General features: G+C 40.6%; 1 protein-coding gene across 7 annotated transcripts in view; it reads left to right on the forward strand.

Annotated features, from left to right (window-relative positions):
• The window catches only part of ciita (class II, major histocompatibility complex, transactivator), a 51,734-nt gene that overhangs the window by 22,399 nt on the left and 5,813 nt on the right, over positions 1-23,522 (forward strand). For 4 of the 7 annotated variants that reach the window (XM_061905867.1, XM_061905869.1, XM_061905868.1 and 1 more), the window contains 15 exons: positions 7,859-7,951; positions 8,015-8,062; positions 11,359-11,532; positions 13,907-13,948; positions 17,778-17,840; positions 17,919-18,145; positions 18,237-19,507; positions 19,742-20,257; positions 20,355-20,534; positions 20,610-20,681; positions 20,743-20,823; positions 20,890-20,973; positions 22,398-22,481; positions 22,836-22,919; positions 23,047-23,130. In XM_061905867.1, coding sequence (XP_061761851.1) covers positions 7,859-7,951; positions 8,015-8,062; positions 11,359-11,532; positions 13,907-13,948; positions 17,778-17,840; positions 17,919-18,145; positions 18,237-19,507; positions 19,742-20,257; positions 20,355-20,534; positions 20,610-20,681; positions 20,743-20,823; positions 20,890-20,973; positions 22,398-22,481; positions 22,836-22,919; positions 23,047-23,130 — 3,103 coding nt within the window. Of the gene's footprint in view, positions 1-7,858; positions 7,952-8,014; positions 8,063-11,358; positions 11,533-13,906; positions 13,949-17,777; positions 17,841-17,918; positions 18,146-18,236; positions 19,508-19,741; positions 20,258-20,354; positions 20,535-20,609; positions 20,682-20,728; positions 20,824-20,889; positions 20,974-22,397; positions 22,482-22,835; positions 22,920-23,046; positions 23,131-23,522 lie in introns of those variants that run through there. The other 3 variants (XM_061905871.1, XR_009807470.1, XR_009807469.1) reach the window with 3 other exon arrangements.

Below are 23,522 nucleotides of genomic sequence, written 5' to 3' on the forward strand. Positions count from 1 at the left end.
TCGAAGGACACCAGGAAAAGAATTGTAGACCTGCACCAGACTGGGAAGAGTGAATCTGCAATAGGCAAGCAGTTTGGTGTGAAAAAAATCAACTGTGGGAGCAATTATCAGAAAATGGAAGACATACAAGACCACTGATAATCTCCCTCGATCTGGGGCTCCACGCAAGATCTCATCCCGTGGGGTCAAAATGATCATAAGAACGGTGAGCAAAAATCCCAGAACTACACAGGGAGACCTGGTGAATGACCTGCAGAGAGCTGGGACCAAAGTAACAAATGTTACCACCAGTAACACACTACGCTGACAGGGAATCAAATTCTGCAGTGCCAGATGTGTCCCCCTGCTTAAGCTAATGCATGTCCAGGCCCGTCTGAAGTTTGCCAGAGAACACATTGGAGAATGTCATGTGGTCAGATGAAACCAAAATAGAACTTTTTGGTATAAACTCAACTCGTTGTGTTTGGAGGAAAAAGAATACTGAGTTGCATCCCAAGAACACCATACCTACTGTGAAGCATGGGGGTGGAAACATAATCTTTGGGGCTGTTTTTCTGCTAAGGGGACAGGACAATTGATCCGTGTTAAGGAAAGAATGAATGGGGCCATGTATCGTGAGATTTTGAGGCAAAACCTCCTTCCATCAGTGAGAGCTTTGAATGGGTGACCAAATACTTATTTTCCACCATAATTTACAAATACATTCTTTAAAAATCCTACTATGTAAATTCCTGGATTTTTTTTTTTTCACATTCTGTCTCTCAGAGTTGAAGTGTACCTATGATGAAAATTACAGACCTCTCTCATCATTTTAAGTGGGAGAACTTGCACAATCGGGGGCTGACTAAATACTTTTTTGCTCCACTTTATACATATATATATATATATAAGGGGTGTGGGAAAAAAATCTATTCGAATACGTTGTGCGATTCAGAATCGATTCTCATTTATAAAAAAATTTATTTTTTATTTTATTTATTTTTATCTTCTTTTTTTTTTGTCAATCCAACAAACCACTACACAGCAATACCATAACAATGCAATTCATTTCCAAAACCAAACCTGACCCAGCAACACTCAGAACTGCAATAAACAGAGCAATTGAGAGGAGACACAAACACGACACAGAACAAACCAAAAGTAGGGACACAAAAATTTATTTTATCAACAACAGTATCAATATTTGTTATAATTTCAGCATAGCAGTGATTAAAAATCCCTCATTGACATTATCATTAGACATTTATAAAAAAAAAAAAAAAAGAACAATAGTGACACAGTGGCTTACACTTGCATCGCATCTCATGAGCTTGACAAAACACTGTGTCCAATGTTTTCACAAAGATCAATCAATCAATGTTTATTTATATAGCCCTAAATCACAAATGTCTCAAAGGACTGTACAAACCACTACGACTACGACATCCTCGGAAGAACCCACAAAAGGGCAAGGAAAAGTCACACCCAGTTGGCAGGGAGAATTCACATCCAGTGGGACGCCAGTGACAGTGCTGACTATGAGAAACCTTGGAGAGGACCTCCAGGGAACCGAAAGCAATGGATGTCGAGCGGGTCTAACATGATACTGTGAAAGTTCAATCCATAGTGGCTCCAACACGGCCGCGAGAGTTCAGTTCAAAGCGGATCCAAGACAGCAGCGAGAGTCCCGACCACAGGAAACCATCCCAAGCGGAGGCGGATCAGCAGCATAGAGATGTCCCCAACCGATACACAGGCGAGCGGTCCATCCTGGGTCCCGACGAGCGGTCCATCCTGGGTCTCGACTCTGGACAGCCAGTACTTCATCCATGGTAATCGGGGGACATAGGAGAAAAAAAGAAAAGAAGCGGCAGATCAACTGGTCTAAAAAGGAGGTCTATTTAAAGGCTAGAGTATACAAATGAGTTTTAAGGTGAGACTTAAATGCTTCTACTGAGGTAGCATCTCAAACTGTTACCGGGAGGGCATTCCAGAGTACTGGAGCCCGAACGGAAAACGCTCTACAGCCCGCAGACTTTTTTTGGGCTTTAGGAATCACTATAAGTCATATTTTTGGTTCGTTTTGTAGTCAAAACAAATTTACATTATTGCAATCAGTTGATAAAACATTGTCCTTTACAATTATAAAAGCTTTTTTCAAAAATCTACTACTCTGCTTGCATCTCAGCAGACTTGGGTAGATCCTGCTGAAATCCTATGTATAGAATGAATACAAAATCGTTTTGAATCGGAAAAATATCGATTTTGAATAGAAAATCGCGTTGAATCGAAAAAAATCTATATATTATCGAATCGTGACCCCAAGAATCGATATTGAATCGAATCGGGGAACACCCAAAGATTCGCAGCCCTAATATATATATATATATATATATATATATATATATATATATATATATATACATATATATATATATATATATATATATACATATATATATATATATATACATATATATATATATATATATATATATATATATATATATATATATATATATATATATATATATATATATATATATATATATATATATATATATATATACGGTATATTAGGAATGTGACTCTTTGGACACCACATGATTCGATTTCATTCTTAAGTGTAACAATTTGATTTAGATTTGATTCTTGGTTCATAATTAATTACTTTTAATAACATTAAGAGCCAGTTCATTGATTAACTACATTCTTTCATAAAGTAGATAAACAGCTCTGATAAATGTTTGTATTACTTTGAAAAAACTGGTTCATTTTACCCAAACATTTAATAAAGTGGCTAGACAGGACACATTTTAGGGAGTGAGAGGGGGGATTTAAAAAAAATTTTAATCACTTAAAAATCGTTACAAATAAGAATCACGATTCATTCGAAAATTTATTTTTTTGACACCCCTAATATTTAAGAGGTGTTTTCCTTTCCGAGTTCTTCATGATTGGGGTAGGTCATCCATTGAAATTGGATGACTCTGTTTCCTTGTTTCCATTACGATTCTTCTTAGAGAGGCAGGGTCGAAAATGTACATTACATTTCTCTTTTTTCAAGCAGGACATAAATACAAATTATTTGAATATAAGGAGTACACTTTCATAAAAGTTTGAATTTTTTTTGGGAAAACCACACAAAAGAACACACCATACATATTCTGTTGTTTATGTCAGGGGTTCTTAACCTTTTTGACCTTGGGGCCATACTTTTCCACTACATAAAAGCGCAGGGGCTCATTCAGATAATAACACTGAAATTCAAAATGATTCTTGATTTTAATCACATTAAATAATTACTGTATATCTAACCTACTGACAGTTTACAACCTTGTCAGATGACATGAAAGCAGGTGTCAATCACAAAGATTATTATCAAGCCTTAGGTCAGGCTGATTACAAACATCAATACTACAAAACTGCTAAAAAATTGATTGATTATGCAGTGTTAATATTTAAATAAAAAATAATGGATAATAATAATAATAATATTATAATATTAATGTTATCATATAATAGGATATTAGTTTTGTTTATACACTGTCAATTGCATTTAAGTACAAATGAAAATACAGCTCCACCATTCTAGTTATAATTTTTGTGCATAAAGGGGAACTGCACTTTTTGGGGAATTTTGCCTATTGTTCTCAATCATGATGAGAGACATGGCAACGAATGTTTAAAAAAAAAACATGATTGATGATTTCACAATGTGAAAGCTGATGTGTTGACTTTGTAAATCAGTAAACATGTAGCAAGCTAAAGTTCACCAGCAAAGGGCGATAAAGCTACTTTTTAGGTTTGTGTTAATCTACAAACCGTGTTTCCATATGAGTTGGGAAATTGTGTTAGATGTAAATATAAACGGAATACAATGATTTGCAAATCATTTTCAACCCATATTCAGTTGAATATGCTACAAGACAAAATATTTGATATTCAAACTGATAAACATTTTTTTTAATGCAAATAATCATTAACTTTAAAATTTGATGCAAGCAACACGTGACAAAGAAGTTGGGAAAGGCGGCAAAAAATACTGATAAAGTTGAGGAATGCTCATCAAACACTTATTTGGTGTGCAGGTATAATTGGGAACAGGTGGGTGCCATGATTGGGTATAAAAACAGCTTCCCAAAAAATGCTCAGTCTTTCACAAGAAAGGATGGGGCGAGGTACACCCCTTTGTCCACAACTGCGTGAGCAAATAGTCAAACAGTTTAAGAACAATGTTTTTCTAAGTGCAATTGCAAGAAATTTAAGGATTTCAACATCTATGGTCCATAATATAAAAAGGTTCAGAGAATCTGGAGAAATCACTCCACGTAAGGGGCATGGCCTGAAACTAACATTGAATGACCATGACCTTCGATCCCTCACTGTATCAAAAACCGACATCAATCTCTAAAGGATATCACCACATGGGCTCAGGAACACTTCAGAAAACCACTGTCACTAAATACAGTTTGTCGCTACATCTGTAAGTGCAAGTTAAAGCTCTACTATGCAAAGCGAAAGCCATTTATCAACAACATCCAGAAACGCCGCCTGCTTCTCTGGGCCTGAGATCATCTAAGATGGACTAATGCAAAATGGAAAAGTGTTCTGTGGTCTGACAAGTCCACATTTAAAATTGTTTTTAGAAATATTCGACATTGTGTCGAATATTTCTAAAGGGGAAGCGAACCATCCAGACTGTTATCGACGCAAAGTTCAAAAGCCAGCATCTGTGATAGTATGGGGATGCATTAGTGCCCAAGGCACTGGTAACACATTAAAAGCGTTACTAAAACGGCCTTCTTTCATCTCCGTAATATCGCTAAAATTCGCTCCATTTTGTCCACTAAAGACGCCGAGATCATTATCCATACGTTTGTTGCGTCTCGTCTCGATTACTGTAACGTATTATTTTCGGGTCTCCCCATGTCTAGCATTAAAAGATTACAGTTGGTACAAAATGCGGCTGCTAGACTTTTGACAAGAACAAGAAAGTTTGATCATATTACGCCTATACTGGCTCACCTGCACTGGCTTCCTGTGCACTTAAGATGTGACTTTAAGGTTTTACTACTTACGTATAAAATACTACACGGTCTAGCTCCAGCCTATCTTGCCGATTGTATTGTACCATATGTCCCGGCAAGAAATCTGCGTTCAAAAGACTCCGGCTTATTAGTGATTCCTAGAGCCCAAAAAAAGTCTGCGGGCTATAGAGCGTTTTCCGTTCGGGCTCCAGTACTCTGGAATGCCCTCCCGGTAACAGTTCGAGATGCTACCTCAGTAGAAGCATTTAAGTCTCACCTTAAAACTCATCTGTATACTCTAGCCTTTAAATAGACCTCCTTTTTAGACCAGTTGATCTGCCGCTTCTTTTCTTTCTCCTATGTCCCCCCCTCCCTTGTGGAGGGGGTCCGGTCCGATGACCATGGATGAAGTACTGGCTGTCCGGAGTCGAGACCCAGGATGGACCGCTCGTCGGAACCCAGGATGGACCGCTCGCCTGTATCGGTTGGGGACATCTCTACGCTGCTGATCCGCTTGAGATGGTTTCCTGTGGACGGGACTCTCGCTGCTGTCTTGGATCCGCTTGAACTGAACTCTCGCGGCTGTGTTGGAGCCACTATGGATTGAACTTTCACAGTATCATGTTAGACCCGCTCGACATCCATTGCTTTCGGTCCCCTAGAGGGGGGGGTTGCCCACATCTGAGGTCCTCTCCAAGGTTTCTCATAGTCAGCATTGTCACTGGCGTCCCACTGGATGTGAATTCTCCCTGCCCACTGGGTGTGAGTTTTCCTTGCCCTTTTGTGGGTTCTTCCGAGGATGTTGTAGTCGTAATGATTTGTGCAGTCCTTTGAGACATTTGTGATTTGGGGCTATATAAATAAACATTGATTGATTGATTGATAACTTACACATCTGTGAAGGCACCGTTAATTCTGAAAGGTACATACAGGTTTTGTAACAACATATGGTGCCATCAAAGCTCCGTCTTTTTCATGGACGCCCCTGCTTATTTCAGCAAGACAATGCCAAGCCACATTCAGCACGTGTTACCATAGCGTGGCTTCATAAAAAAAGAGTGCGGGTACTTTCCTGGCCCACTTACAGTCCAGACTTGTCTCCCATCGAAAGTGTGTGGCGCATTATGAAGTGTAAAATACGACAGCGGAGACCCCGGACTGTTGAACGACTGAAGCTCTACATAAAACAAGAATGGGAAATAATTCCACTTTGAAAGCTTCAACAAATAGTTTCCTCAGTTCCCAAACGTTTATTGAGTGTTTTTAAAAAGAAAAATTGATGAAACACAGTGGTGAACATGCCCTTTCCCAACAACTTTGTCACGTGTTGCAGCCATAAATTTCTAAGTTAATTATTATTTGCAAAAAAAAAAGTTTATGAGTTTGAACATCAAATATCTTGTCTTTGTAGTGCATTCAATTGAATATGGGTTGAAAAGAATTTGCAAATCATTGTATTCCATTTATATTTACACCTTACACAATTTCCCAACTCATATGGAAACAGGGTTTGTACATGTGTGCAATGTTTGCTGTGTGTATTAACACCAAACCTATTTTATTTACGTACCATACACAATGAATGTTATACTTTATATAACATTTATATTTTCAGATTTACAATCCTAAATTAAGTAAGACTTATAAAGGAATAAAACAGTAATTCAAAAGAAGGAAAATCAACTGTCAACAAAACATAGTTTCTGTTCCTACATGTTGTTAACTATCTGTCTAGTTGCACACGCTGAAAAGGAGTAGCAATGGCAGATTAATTAATTGACAGTGCAGTGTGAAAGCTGATGCAGTGACTTTGTAAATAAGTAAAGATGTAGCGCTAAAGTTGACCAGCAGAGGGCGATAAAGCTACATTTTAGGTTTATTTCTGGTAAACCACATGTGTGCAATGTTTGCTTTGTGTATTAACACTAAACATTTTATTTTATTTATGTACCATCAGTCTTACAAACCTAAATTAAGGAAGACTTATAGAGGAAAAAAACTGTAATTCAAAAGAAGGAACGTCAACCATCAACAAAATGTAGTTACTGTTCCTTCATGGTGTCAACTGATTGTCAAGCTGCACACGCTGAAAAGGAGTAGCGAGGGCTGAATAATGAATTTATTGACAGTGCGGTGTGAAAGCTGATGTGTGTAATTTTTAAATAAGTAAACACATAGCACTAAAGTTGACCAGCAGAGGGCGATAAAGCTACATTTTTGGTTTAATTGTGGTCAACCACATGTGTGCAATGTTTGCTGTGTGTATTAGCACTAAACCATCTATTTTATTTATGTACCACACACAATGGACGTTATAATTTTTTAGTGTTTATATTTTCAGTCTTACAAACCTAAACAAAGGAAGACGTATAAAAACACAATCATTCAAAAGATAACACATCAACAAAACTTCTGGAGCTTCTGTTTCTTCATGCTGTTAATAATCTGTCTAGCTGTACACGCTAAAAGCAAGTAGCGAGGGCAGAATAATGAATTTATTGAAAGTGCAGTGCAAAAGCTGATATTTACTTTGTAAATAAGTAAACATAGTCTCGAAGGAATATAACCTGCAAAGGCACTTTCTGAAGAAACATTCTATTTTTGATGTGGCCCCTGAAACCTTGGACTCTTGAAACTGTGGCCCTCTTTATGACATAGTTGAATAGCCCTGATTTACTGCAGTATATTTTTTGCATGGTAGTTATTTAATGACATGATCGGAATCAGAGTGTAAGACCGGGTTCTTACCCATGCCCAACCCTATTCATTTTGTCAAAAATCAGGTACGAGTCATAATACACCAACTTACATTCCATCCACTTGTAATCTCCAATCTTTGTGGTGTACAGGTGACACTCATGTGCCAACGCAGAGAGGGAGTAACCAGGAAGCGGGGCTACTCAAACCAATTAGAGAGAATGGATGCTGTAAAAGACCAGGAGGTAAAAGTGATTATTTCAAAGACAAATACTGTATTTCAATATTTATCATTATTTCCTCTCCAGCTTCACAAAGGAAAGCAGCAATCAAGAAATCCAGAGCAGAAAATGAAGGTAAATATGAAAGACAAAAATACATACATTTTACAACATTCTGTATGGCCTTGAATGTAACATTCATAGTTCCAGCAGTTACTACATTTTAAAGTTCCTTCTTTGCAGCAGCATCTTTGCTAACCATGACCCCCGCTAGCCATTTGTGTACGGAATAAGTGCAGCATATATTTGTGTATATACTGTACATGCACACACATGATATCACACACAAGTAGACACGCTGCATGGCTGCATGTATCGCACATGATATCACACACAAGTAGACATGCTGCAGGACTGCTTGTATCAGACCTCATTTTGGACAATTTAGATGTATTCTGATATCATCCGATATTTGTTTATTGCTGATATCGAATCGGTGCATCCCTAAAAAATACTGACATCCAGGAAAATTGCAACAAAATAGAAATGTGATTGTCCTACATTTGACTTCCTGGAAGTACATTACTATTCCACAATGATGAGATACAGACACTGTCACACATGTCACTATCTGATTGTGATTTTTGTTGAGGTGTTAAAGTCTACGCACTTTCTGCAATATCCCTCTGTTACTATACATATATATATATATATATATATATATATATATATATATATATATATATATATATATATATATATATATATATATATATATATACATATATATATATATATACATATATATGTATATACATATATATACATATATATACATATATATGTATATATATACATATATATATATATACATATATATGTATATATATACATGTATATATATGTTGTTGTATTACTTACTGTATTGCTATAATACTATCTTCCTATATTACATACTGTAGTACTTGCTATATTACTTTCTATATATTACTATAATACCTACTATATTGCTATATTACTTACTATATTACTTGCTATATCGTTATATTACTTACTGAATCACTGTCAGGCTTGTTCAAAAATAGGACAAAACGTCCCTCACCGCGGTGTGAAAATCACTGACTATATTACCTACTATATTACTTATATTACTTACTATATTATTTAAATTACTTACTACATTATTGACTATGTTACTTACTATACATGTTGTGATCCGCTGCCTGGATCACATTTGGATTTTTGGTTTTTGAGTCCTTTTGTGTTTTCTGTTTGTTTTGGACTCTTTCGGTACCTGGTTACACTTCCTTGTTTGTTTTATCTCCATGGTTACTTGATTTTCACTTGCCTTGTACGCACACCTGTTTTTGTTTATCACTTCCGTATTCAAGCCTGCCTTCTCCCGTCGTTCTGCCTTGGTCCTTTGTTTGCGGTAAGCAACTATCACGTACATGTATCCGGTTCTTGTCGTGGTAAGTATTGCCTTAGCTTCCCGTGCGTTCGGCACGCTCCCCTTATACTTTTTTTGTGTGCAAATAATCATTAACTTTAGAATTTGATGCCAGCAACACGTGACACAGAAGTTGGGAAAGGTGGCAATAAATACTGATAAAGTTGAGGAATGCTCATCAAACGCTTATATGGAACATCCCACAGGTGTGCAGGCTAATTGGGAACAGGTGGGTGCCATGATTGGGTATAAAACAGCTTCCATGAAATGCTAAGTAATTCACAAACAAGGATGGGACGAGGGTCACCACTTTGTAAGCAAATTGGCGAACAGTTTTAGAAAACATTTCTCAACGAGCTATTGCAACGAATTTAGGGATTTTATCATCTACGGTCCGTAAAATCATCAAAAGGTTCAGAAAATCTGGAGAAATCACGGCACGTAAGCGATAATATTACGGACCTTTGATCCCTCAGGCGGTACTGCATCAAAAACCGACATCAGTGTGTAAAAGATATCACCACATGGGCTCAGGAATACTTCATAAAACCACTTTCAGTAACTACAGTTGGTCGCTACATCTGTGTGTGCAAGTTAAAACTACTATGCAAAGCCAAACCCATTTATCAACAACAACCTCAAACGCCGCCGGCTTGGCTGGGCCCGAGCTCGCCTAAGATGGACTGATGCAAAGTGGAAAGGTGTTCTGTGGTCTGACGAGTACACATTTCAAATTATATTTGGAAACAAAGGACGTGGAGTCCTTTGTTTACAAATATAAAGAGGAAATAGGCGCGAAGTTCAAAAGCCAGCATCTGTGATGGTATAGGAGGTGCATTAGTGCCCAAGGCATGGGTCACTTACACATCTGTGAAGGCACCATCAATGCTGAAAAGTCCATACAGGTTTTGGAGCAACATATTTTGTCATCCAAGCAACGTTATCATGGATGCCCCTGCTTATTTCAGCAAGAGAATGCCAAGCCACGTGTTACAACAGCGTGGCTTCATAGTAAAAGAGTGCGGGTACTTTCCTGGCCCGCCTGCGGTCCAGACCTGTCTCCCATCGAAAATGTGTGACCCATTATAAAGTGTAAAATACGACAGCGGAGACCCCGGACTGTTGAACGACTGAAGCTCTACATACGACTGGACTCTCGCGACTGTGTTGGATCCATTGTGGATTGAACTTTCACAGTATCATGTTAGACCCGCTCGACATCCATTGCTTTCCTCCTCTCTAAGGTTCTCATAGTCATCATTGTCACCGACGTCCCACTGGGTCATTATTGTCACCGATGTCCCACTGGGTTTGAGTTTTCCTTGCCCTTATGTGGGCCTACCGAGGATGTCGTGGTGGTTTGTGCAGCCCTTTGAGACACTAGTGATTTAGGGCTATATAAGTAAACATTGATTGATTGATTGATTGATAAAACAAGAATGGGAAAGAATTCCACTTTCAGAGCTTCAACAATTAGTTTCGTCAGTTCCCGAACATTTATTGAGTGTTGTTAAAAGACAAGGTGATGTAACACAGTTGTGAACACGCCCTTTCCCAACTACTTTTGCACGTGTTGCAGCCATGTGAAATTCTAAGTTAATTATTATTTGAAAAAAAAAATAAAGTTTATCAGTTTGAACATCAAATATCTTGTCTTTGTAGCATATTCAACTGAATATTGGTTGAAAAGGATTTGCAAATCATTGTATTCCGTTTATATCTACATCTAACACAATTTCCCAACTCATATGGAAACAGGGTTTGTAGATTACTTACTTTACTTACCATACTACTTAATATATTACTTACTATATTACTATATCACTTACTATATTACTTATATTACTTACTTTATTACTTACTATGTTACTACATTACTTACTATATTGCTTAATATATTACTATATTACTTACTATACTAACTTGTGTGATCTCTGAGTTACAGAAGAAAAAGACTGCATTCTTGTTTGGACTTTTCCAGGCCCTGATCCAGGACTGATGCCGAGTCATAGAGACCCGACAAGTCTCTCCACACCCCCAACAAGTGGTCTTCCTCTCAGTTCCTCAGTCCCGTTCTTTACATTCCCACACGTGATGACTTATCCAGTTATCAGGCTTCCGCTCCCTGGTGTTGCAGCGCCAACATACATACTAGGTGAGTGAAGACATCTTACACTGTCGAACACCAAATTAACTGGTGATGACCTTGCTTAACATCAATTCTGTAGTCGTATTTTACGAGGTCTTTGGGTCTTTTGTAGGGATTTAACAACATAACAGTACTAATGATAAACCAATCTGCTCATCTACTTGAGAGGCAAGCAAGTGTGCTCATGGCTAGCTTGAAAAAAAGCTAGCCATGTATGTATATACAGTTGTGATCAAAATTATTCAACCCCTACAGAATTTTGGTGTTTTAGCAAGTTGGACATTTATTCCGTATTTTGTTCATAGTCATATCAAATAAAGATGTGTCAAATAGACAAATGCAACTTAAATTGTAACACTGTATTTTACAAAATACCAAAAAAGGACATTTTTCTTAATATCTCATTGACAAAATGATTCAACCTCCTAGTTACATGCATCTTTAGTACTTAGTAGAACAACCTTTGGCAGTAATTACATCCTTCAAACGTGATACATAACCGGACACAAGCTTCTTGCAACGATCTACGGGTATTTTAGCCCATTCCTCTTAGGCAAAGGCCTCCAGTTCATTAATATTCTTGGGCTTGCGTGCTGCAACTGCCTTCTTCAAGTCCCACCACAGGTTTTCTATAGGATTTAGGTCTGGCGACTGTGAAGGCCACTCCAGTCTTCCAGCCCTTCTTCTGCAACCACTCTGATGTTGATTTGGAGGTATGCTTGGGATCGTTGTCCTGTTGGGAGGTCCAACGTCTCCCGAGCCTCAGCTTCGTCACCGACTTCATGACATTTGCAGCTAATATATCCTGGTTGGAAATAGAATTCATAATGCCTTGAACGCGCTGGAGATTCCCGGTACCTGAGGCAGAGAAACAGCCCCAGAGCATGATTGACCCCCCACCATGCTTAACAGTAGGCAAGGTGTTCTTCTCTTTGTAAGCTTTATTTTTTCTCCTCCAGACATAACGTTGATTCATAGGCCCAACGAGTTCCACTTTTGTCTCATCACTCCATAGAACAGTTTCCCAAAACCTTTGGGGTTTGTCCAGATGATTTTTGGCATACTGGAGTCTATTTGTCTTGTGCCTGGTAGTCAGAAGCGGGGTGCGCCTGGGAGTTCTGGCATGGAGGCCTTCATCTCGTAGTGCGCGCCCAGACAATAAGGCGCGCACTACGAGATGAAGGCCTCCATGCCAGAACTCCCAGGCGCACCCCGCTTCTGACTACCAGGCACAAGACACAAGGCACAAGGCAATGTCCTGTTGTAGTTCCTCAGCTCTTGCCCGGGGGTTTTTCACCACTGTACGCTTCAAATACCGGACAGCAGTTGCACACAGCATCCTCTTTCTACCACGCCCAGGTAGTTTCCACTGTGCCTTTAGCTTTAAACTTGTGAATTATGCTCTCAACTGTGTCTCTTGGAATGTGTAATGTCTTTGCTATTTTCTTATATCCATATCCTTTCTTATGAAGAGAAATTACCTCCTCTCTTGACTTCTTTGACCACTACCTGGACTGCACCATGTTGCAAATACACCATTGACCATCTACAAGAAGCTGAGCGTCACAGTCTTGTTCAATCAGTTTAATTGTTGCTCGTTATGGTTCTAATCACTTCTACAGGTGTTTTCAACACTTGATTGAAAAGACCTTATTTAAATTCTGTTCTTAAGAGTTATGATCTTCAAGGTGTTGAATAATTTTGTCAATGAGATATTAAGAGAAATGACACTGTTTGGTATGTTACAAAATATAATGTTGTAATTCAAGTTGCATTTGTCTATTTAATGCATCTTTATTTGATATGAATACAAACAAAATACGGAATAAATGTCCAGCTTGCTAAAACACCAAAATTGTGTGGGGGTTGAAATGTTTTGATCACAACTGTATATATACACATATATACACATATACACACATATATATATATATATATATATATATATATATATATATATATATATATATATATATATATATATATATATATATATATATATATATAGGCGCCAGCGCCCCCCGCGACCCCGAAAGGGAATAAGCGGTAGAAAATGGATGGATGGATATATATATATATATATATATATATATATATATATATATATATATATATATATATATATATATATATACACATTTACCATTTACACAAGGTACCATGTATATATATATATATATATATATATATATATATATATATATGTGGTATGTTGTGTAAATGGTAAATAAAAGCAGAATACAATGATTCTCAACTTATATTCAATTGAATAGACTGCAAAGACAAGATATTTAATGTTCACACTGGGAATATGTATACAGATAAGTATATATTGTATTGTGGTAATGTTGTTGTCATGATCTGGTATTGTGTGTTGCAGTACATTCTTCATGTCAACTGCAGCCACCACCCTCCAGCCCAGGTTGGTCAGGTCTTTACATGTGTTGCTATGCAAAGTAACATATGAAACAACATTTAAACACCATAAATGAGACAAAATCTCACTTTTCCTGAAGCAAAGGTGTGAAAGACTGTGACAATTAATGTGTGTTGTTGTTGTTGTTGATGGACAACTACACTTTTAGGATGCAGTTTCACAGCCCTCACATAAGACAAGAACACACACGTTCTTCTCTTTTCTGTGGGTTTTAAAGAGTGAAAAACTGCTAGTAAGAAGCGACTCACAATGCAAGAACATTCAAAAACTGCCAACCAGGTTTTATATGCACGCTGTAAGTATTTTTGTACAGTAGTAACATGAATATTCATGATTACATGTCATATTTTAGGCATGACCCTAACTTATTTCCCAGGTGCATTGATTGCAACAAACACTACTTGATGAACACAACAGTAAAAAAAGAGCACTTTTTGTGTTTGCTAGCACTAATGTCCGACTTAGTCAAAGCCTTGGAGGGTTAGCATGTAGCACTACTGCTAAACGTTTCAAAAGCCAACATGAAACAGTGACTTACAATGTCTGCTCTCACTGGCATGCCCACTGATGGGATGGTTGTATATTTCAGCACTTGTGCTCTCTTTGAGCTTCCTAATTCAGAATAAAGTAAGATGCATGGTTTATGATTCAGCTTTAACTTGCCCTCCTTCTTATCTTCCGACTCCTTCTTGCTGTTCTTCTTCCTTCTCCTTCTCCATCTTCTCCTCCCTTTCCCTATCCGCCTCTCCTTCTCTTCCTCTACCTCCTTCCCCTCTCTCCTCCTCCCCCTCCTCGTCCTTCTTCTTCGTGTTCTTCTTTTTCTCCTCTTCTCCTCCTTTTCCCCCTACTCCTCCTTTTTATCTTCCTCCTTCTCCCCCTCTTTCTTGTTCTCCTTCTCGTCCTTCTTACTGTTGTATTTCTCCTTCCTCTTCATTCTTATTCTCCTCCACTTCTTCTCCCTCTTTCTTCTTCTCCTTGCTCTCCTTGTCCTTCTCCCCAAAAAAGGCGCACGAGGCAAAGGCACAACTTAGCGAAGGAAACAAAAACTAACACTTAGCATAAACTATGGACAAAAAACAAACAACACTTACTGTGGCATGAAACATGCAGCATGAATTTATGGTATGAACAGATCATCAACAGAGTGTGAAAAGAACAATACAGAGCATGAATCAATGGCATGAAAATTTAGCAATGTCGCCAGGCAGACTAAATGAAAAATGAAATTTCGTTGTACATGTGCAATGACAATAAAGATCTATCCTATCCTATCCTAACTGAAAAAGACAGGCTTAGGGACGGCGTGGCGCAGTGGGAGAATGGCCGTGCGCAACCCGAGGGTCCCTGGTTCAAATCCCACCTAGTACCAACTTCATCACGTCCGTTGTGTCCTGAGCAAGACACTTCACCCTTGCTCCTGATGGATGCCGGTTGGCGCCTTGCATGGCAGCTCCCTCCATCAGTGTGTGAATGTGTGTGTGAATGGGTAAATGTGGAAGTAGTGTCAAAGCGCTTTGAGTACCTTGAAGGTAGAAAAGCGCTATACAAGTACAACCCATTTATCATTTATTTAAATAATAATCTCTGATTAGAGCAGGTGCGTGATTCAAACACATGAGACAGGTGAGACTAATCAGTCGTCATGGAAACTAAAACAAACAAGGAAGCGTAAACAGGAACTAATGGAGTACAAAAACTAACAAAAAATAACAAAACATAATCCAGACCACAGAACATGACAGAGCCCCCTCCCCCTTAAGGACAGATACCAGATGTCCAAAAATCAAAAAACAAAGCAAGATCAAGAGTCATTGGAGGGTGGGTGGCGGGGGGACTTGGTGGTGAGTCGCCAGACCAAGTGTCCCTGAATCCAGTGAGGGAGAGTCAGGTGGCAGCGACGCGTTGAACGCCGCTGCACCTGCTGAGGCGGGCGACCCGGGAACAACCACATGCGTTGACAACGGGGAAGTGGGCGCACTTGGCGTGGCGGATGACCAGGGAGCGGCCACAACCGTGGTCGACGGGGAGGTGGGCGCGTCGTTATCGTGGCAGGCGTGGAAGCTGCGCACGTCGTTGTCGTGGCAGGCGTGGAAGCTGCGCGCAATGTCATCGTGGCAGGCGTGGAAGCTGCGCGTGTCGTCATCGTGGCATGGCGTGGTGCGGCAGGCAGCGAGGCTTGGTATGGTGCGGAAAAGCTTGGCGTGGTGCGGCAGGCAGCGAGGCTTGGTATGGTGCGGAAAAGCTTGGCGTGGTGCGGCGAGGCTTGGCGTCATGGAGCTGCGACTGGCAGCACTTGGCGTTGTGGAGCTGCGACTGGCGGAATTTGGCGGAATTTTTTGTTGTGGAGCTGCGACTGGCGTAACTTGGCGTAGTGGAGCTGCGACTGGAGAACTTGGCCTGGTGGAACTTGGCGTGGTGGAACTTGGCATGGTGGAACTTGGCGTGGTACTTGGACGGGTGCTAGCGTTGGAGCTGGTAGGGTCGTTAGCCTTGGATTTGACGAAGGTGGCCTAGCTGGGGGCTGCAGCTTGGCACGCTGAAGAAGCGGTGGTGGTGGCCGGGCCAGAGGTTGCTGCCTGGCTGGCCGCAGCTGAGCCACCCGCTTAGCACAGCTCCCAGCCCCACCCAGCTCCCAGGAGCGGATACCAGACCCACTCCCTGTGGTCTGGAACCGTCTTTAGGGGTGGGTGGAGGGAGGACAGGAGGAGAGTAGACTCCTCCCCTTTAAATTGTCCAAAAAGTCTTCCTCTATTCCGCCCCTGCGGTTGTGTGGGAGGACCAGAGGAAAAAGTCTGCGATGTGGGCGGGGCTTTGAAATTTGGATGTGACTGTGACTGACTGGCTCTGATTTTTAAAAACATATCTTGATAATGTTCTAATTTTGTCATGGAATTAGAGTCTTTTAGGGGTGACTGATAAAAAAAGCAGAATTAAGAACAAAAAAATCCGGGTCCATGACGTCATTACCAGGCGGCAGCATGACGTCATCAGGGCGCGACCGGGTTGTCTGCAGCTTGCTTCAGCCCGGAGGAGGAGAAGCTTCCGGGAACGACGCGTCCTGCCGGCTCGGGGAAGCCTTCCCTGACGGCTTCTGGCACTGCGGCGCCATCCCCGGGCCAGGTGGAGCTGAACAGGATCAACTTGCCGCTAGGAATCCCACATCAGGTCCTGGCGCTCCATGGCACATAACACTTCCCCCATATTCGTTGCGGGAAAACAAGATGCTGGCGACATTCTGTAATGACGGAGGTTTTTTCGCAGCTTACTGTGAGGATTGTTCTCCCGGGATGCAATCGGACTATAATGGACACGGCTTGAAGGTAGGAACTTTATCTAATTATTCAAACTCAAAAGAAGGAACAAATAAAAAGGCGCATGAGACGAAGGCACAACTTAGCGAAAGAAACAAAAACTAACACTTAGCGTAAACTATGGACAAAAAACAAACAACACTTACTGTGGCATGAAACAAGCGGCATGAACTTATGGTATAAACAGATCATCAACAGAGCATGAAAGCAACAATACAGTGCAGGAATTTATGGCATGAAAACTTAGCAACGTCGCCTGGCAGACTTACTGAAAAAGACAGCCTTAAATAATAATCTCTGATTAGAGCAGGTGCGTGATCCAAACACATGAGAAAGGAGAAACTAATCAGTCTTCATGGAAACTAAAACAAACAAGGGAGCGCAAACAGGAACTAATGGAGTCCAAAAAATAACAAAACATAATCCAGACCACAGCACATGACAATTATGGTAAATGGATCATCAGTACTGGCACCTTATAAACAATCATGCCTACATTTCAGAGGAGGGTCCTGGTGATGAATCAACCAAAGTTCAACCGTGTCCTCCTACGATTGATGTTCCACGTAAGTCGATTCATCTGTCAAGAAATGTGCTGTAACTCTGCGGACAACCTGACTGGTACGAAGTTGTTTCATTCTCAGAATCCTCAGAGAACATTAAAATCTACATTCAGATGGCCAAAGCCCACATGAATCGAACCTGTGAGGAGATGGAGGCGGGGCTACGTTTGACCTCTCATTACGTGGACGCCCACGTGTTCCAGAGAGAGACGTTTGGCTCACGTAAAAACATGAGAAAGTGCATAAACAAACAGCTGAAGGCCATTGGAGATATTGACAGACAAAAACGATTGCTCAAATTGAATGAGGTATGTATTTCTCTTAATGTACACTTCAAAAAGGTATCATTCAGCAATCATGATTATAAAGAATACTTTGAAATTTCTGTCTTCTTGATAGATATTTGAGAACTCCAGTGGAGAAAAGCCCAAGCGATACATACTGTTGCTGGGCAATGCCGGCATGGGGAAAACAACCCTGATCAAGAAGCTATGTCAAGACTGGTCCAGAGACCGCCTTCCACAATTTGAATTTCTTTTTTTGCTGAGTGGCAAAGCTGTCACTTTACCAGAACCTTCCTTCAGTCTTCAGACCCTCCTTCTCGACAACTTCACCTCTGTCCCTGCTGGCATCGACGCCAAGGAAGTGTACACTCAAATTCTTGCATCGCCCAAGCGTGTGCTTGTCGTTTTTGATGGATTTGATGAACTTCGGGACTATGACATTCTATTTCAAGGCCAAGAAAAGGACTACGCTGTATTAGAGAAAGACATTAAAACAAAGTCATGTACGATGAGCCAGCTCTACGCCGCCATCCTTCAAAGGATCCTTCTTCCAGGCTGCACTATTTTGCTTTCTGCCAGACCGAAGGGCACCGCTTACGAAATAATGAGGCGGTTGGACTGTCTTTTGGAGATTAGTGGCTTTACCCTTAGTTGTATAGAGAACTATTTCTTTAGGTACTTTTCGGAATCTGATCTCAGAGAATACGCTATCAAGCGCTTAGAAAAATCTAGCTACCTCCGTCACCTGTGTTGGAATCCTGGACTTTGTCGACTGGTGTGCTTGGTTTTGGAACACTCCAACGCTTCACAGGTCCTTCCAAGAACTATAACTGAGCTCTGCCATCAGGTACTTTGTATTAAAATGAAAAGTGATATCCGGGATTTAAGAACTCAGGACAAGGATCAAACTAAAGTACTACAACAGTCAACAGAAAAAGACCTGGTACAAGTCTCAAGCAAAGCTAAGTTGGTGAAAAGAAAACGAGGGAGAAAGGAAAAATGGGACAAAGAAACTGATTATAGGACAGTTGGTGGGCCAGAGGAAAGAGTGTTGCTTTCCCAATTAAGTTATTGGGCCTGGGAAGGAGTCAAGGCCAGCTCTTCTATCCTACCCGCTGAAGTATGCCTGCGACTGAAGACATTTGGGCTCAGGTGGGGACTTTTCCTTTCTTACCAAGTGAGAGCAAGACCTGTCTTCTCAAGTAGCGAGACGGAAGAAGGAGTCGGAGCAGAGAAAGAAGTGGCGTTGGAAAGAGAAGAGGCAGAAGGAAGGAGTAATCAACATGTAGATTTAAGAAAGAAGGACTTGAGTAACAACCTCATCCTGCTTTGGGCTAACCCCTTTCTACAGTGTTACCTGGCAGGAGTCCATATGTCCCTTTCAAGGTAGGACTTGTTTATTTACGGATAATTAATCATCTCATTAGCTTTACTTCAAGCTTAAGTTACACAATTAAGAGTTACAGTTTTCTCATACAATTACTGAGACAGATTTGTTGGCAATATTTTTTGCCGTCAACAAGGGCGTACATAAGGCAAGGTACCACCTTTCACCAACAATGTCAGTTTTACAACCTCTGTGAGTGTCTTTGCCCTGAACTCACGTTTCTCTTTCCCCAGAAATTGCGACTACAATTACTTCATCCGGAACATCCTCTTTGGGTCCGGCTCAAAGAGACATCGGCGTGTCCAAAGAGAGGTGCAAGAGCTGACTCGGCGGTTTGTGGTTGGCATAGCGTTCCTTCCCAGAACCCAGCATCGCAGGCTTCATCTTGACATAAACCCAAAAAAGCTGGACTTAGTAACCAGGTATCTTTGGGGTTTGCACTTTGCTGACCTGACGCCAGGACAAATCCTGGAGGCATGCCACTATGTTTTTGAGTCAGAGTTCTCACAGAGCAACAAGAGCGGTGACAATGGAGAGGCTTGGCTCGTCGGTCATCTGGTAGCAAACCTTCCTGAAGCCCTAACATTTCACAGCGTTCAACTCAGCCCGCCAGATGTGTATACCGTGCAGAAGATTCTTGAAAAGACTGAGCATCGGCGTAAACGTTTTTCTTTAGATCTACAGAACACTGGGATTCAGACCTCAGGAATCAGGTCTCTAGTGGGTCTGGGCTGCTGCAGCACATACAGGTATCAGTTGGTACAGGTCACCAAAATAAAGCTTTCACGAAACCTGACACCTCAGAATACACAAATGACGATGAGAGTTTTGTGTGTTTTTGTTTAGAGCATGCATAGCTGATGTCATTGCCCTATGGGAGCAGTTAGAGCAGAGTGGTGAAAGGGGGCTCCTAAAAGAGATGGTGACCAAGTTCCAGATCCACCCTCTCAAAGTCATGCAAGTGTGTCAAATAGACCACTTGGCAAAGCTTGTGAATATACATATAAACAGGAGGCTGTCAGACTGGTAAGTGACTACACATGGGTCTATGAAGTACACTGTGACACACACACAAGGACCTCACATTTCTATTGTCTTTAGTCTCAAAGACCCTGATCCCATCCTGGAAGGAGGAGTTCCAGCCATCAAGGGATTACGCAAACTAGAGTTTGAGTGAGTAGCTCAACGAGTTGAGTTAGTTGTAAAGTAGTTCTGAATAGGTATCTCCTTCTAGGCTTGGTCCGGAGCGAGGGCCCCTGGCTATCCCCAAGCTTTGGGAGTTCTTACCAAACTTGCAGGATCTCCAGCACCTAGAGTAATACACAGCTTTACATCTGGTTTCGACTTAATGCATACATGAAGTGATACTTCTCTCCTTCAGTTTAGAAGACAACAAGATTGGAGACGAAGGAGCTGAGAAGTTGGCTGACGCCCTTGCCTCCCTCTCCTTTCTGGAGGTACTCAAGTGAGTAAAAGTAAATGCTCCTCTCAAATGATGCTTCAACCAATTTCCTGACTGCGAGAATTAAGTCATAGTCGTGGCCAAGCAAGGCGAGATACTTCGACCGTTGAGACTCATCTTGGTCTCAAGGGGCCAAGATGTTGATGCTGTTTAGGGGCCAACTCCAAGTGGGCTTGGTCGGTCCACTCATGGATCACACAGTACTTTTTTGGAGGGCAGAGGTTCTGGGGAATTGGTTGTCTGGGCATGTGTGTTCGGGGATTTGAAGGGGTTTGTCTGTGGTGTATTTTGTGTTTTTCCTGGGGTCTGGCTGGGTGCCCTAATGCCCATAGATGTTTTGTGAGTTGTGTATATTAGACCTAAGAGGTCAAATTATTTATTGGTGACTCAACAGGGTAGGATTAATTAAGCTCAGTTTCTTCCTACTCGCTTTCAGACATGTTGGATTAGGAATTTGTAGACAGGAGATCATTCCAATGTAAATTTGGAGTCAAATTAAACTAAAACAGTCCCTTTCACACTACCTATTTTGCATCGATTCCCCCAGTTGAATAGCCCATACGGAATTGAGATGTAAACTTTAAGTGGTAGTACCGGAAGTGTAAAAGGCGAGATGCCGATTGTGATAAATCATATTCCATGATGTCAGGAAAGAGGAGTGAAGTTCAACACCTGAGTTTTTAACACTGCTGTGTTGAAGCCAGTTGCCACTGTTCTTCTCTGATTTTTTTTTTAATGAAACCTTCAGTTTTGAACAATCGGTGCACTTTAACTAAAGTAAGGGACAGGAAGTGTGCCTCACAGCAGTCAGTGCAGCCCACTGCCTGACTTTGCTTAGCAGGAGTCATGGCTAGCAATAGTGTTAAGTAAAGTCCAGAATATGGAGACTTTCTTCTGTTTTTAAAGTATTTCTATTTAGGAACAATACGCCTTGTGGTAAAATACTTAAGTGGACAAGTACAAGTAAATAGTATGAAAACAGTGTGCCGCCATTGTTATTTCGAGAATGAGGGCCTCGCTTCAGAATAGCCCTGTTTTTTTATGACCATTGTCTTTCATCCCTTCTCCAATTGCTGAACCCCTCTGTCCTAGTTCAACTGTGCTGGTTGAGACAGACGGCCACCCCACAGAACCTGAGATCAGTCCCAGCGTCCTTCCCTAAGGGGAGTTTTACCTTGCCTCTGTCGCCAAGTGCTTGTCCGAACAGAGTTTAGTTGGTTCTCTTTAACGCACGGAGAGCACGGTTCTAGACCTGTTTCATAACTTCTCTTGTGGTCAAGTGCTACATAAACGAAATAGACTTGAACTGAGGAGTTCTGAAGTTATTTGAAGATCCTGTGATAGTGATCCATGAAGGATTATTGTCTTTCTCTGAACAATGTGCATGTTTGACTAAAAACAGAGTTTTTGTGCTTTGTGGTTAACAGTCTGTCCCAGAATTATATCGGAGACAAGGGGGTTAGAAAACTGGTGACCACACTAAAGGATCTACCCAACCTGCACTGTTTAATGTATGTTATTGCACGCACACACGCACGCACACACACACACACACACACACACACACACGTATGTCAGGAATGACCATGTGGGGACCAGTACACACACTGAAGTACCTATGTTTGACCACTTGTCATACACACTTACACACTTAAAATCATGACAATTGCCCTCCCAAGAGACCATTTAAAAAATGAAAACAAAGCATGGGGCCTAATAGGGGGCCATTTTCTAGGGATTTTGTGCATGAGTGACATGTCAGGTGGGTGATCCCACTAGGGTAGAAATACAAACAACACACACAATTGTTAGTGTTGACACAGTAGAGTTGTGTGTTTTCTAATCCCTTTCTTTGTCTTTTCCAGCCTTTATAGCAATGTGATTTCTGACCAAGGAGCCTCCAGTTTATCCACGGTCCTCCCTCACCTGGCTTCCCTGACTGACCTCGAGTAAGAAAGTCATGTTTTATTTTGAGTAATCAGGTGAAGAAAATTGGGGGTTTTTGTTGAGTAGAATCAGTGAAATGAAGATGTGTAGTAGTGTTATTATTGATATGAAGTTGTGTTATTTCAACAGTGTAAAATACAACAAGCTGTCAGATGTTGGTGTGGAGTGTTTGGCAGTTAAACTAAGGGAGTGTAAACAAATGAAGACTTTAAGGTGAGAAAAGTTGTGTTTCCTTTAAATAAAGTTGCCAAGGTCTGGCCTCTTGGAAGATGTAGCTGCCTCAAAATAAAATCTCCCTGCCAGTTAGTCAAGTCTGTAAGTTAATTTGTGACTTTAAGACAAAAGCTTTTTTTACACTGAATTTATGTCACAAATTTTTTGGGGGGGCGTTTTAATTTTGTGAACTGAATGTGTTTCCATTACATTTCATTGAAAACAATTCTGTGTTTTAAAATTAATTAGATAAAAAATCTGTGTAAAAGAAGTCAGTATTTTAAAATGAAAAATCAGTGTATAAAAATTGAATGTAAAATAGTCTAAAAAATGTGTAAAAAAATCTTTGTATAAAATTCAGTGTTTTAAAGTTCAGTGTATAAGAATGTGAA

This window comes from Nerophis ophidion, linkage group LG07 (genome assembly GCF_033978795.1).
Source record: "Nerophis ophidion isolate RoL-2023_Sa linkage group LG07, RoL_Noph_v1.0, whole genome shotgun sequence".
Taxonomy (NCBI): domain Eukaryota; kingdom Metazoa; phylum Chordata; class Actinopteri; order Syngnathiformes; family Syngnathidae; genus Nerophis; species Nerophis ophidion.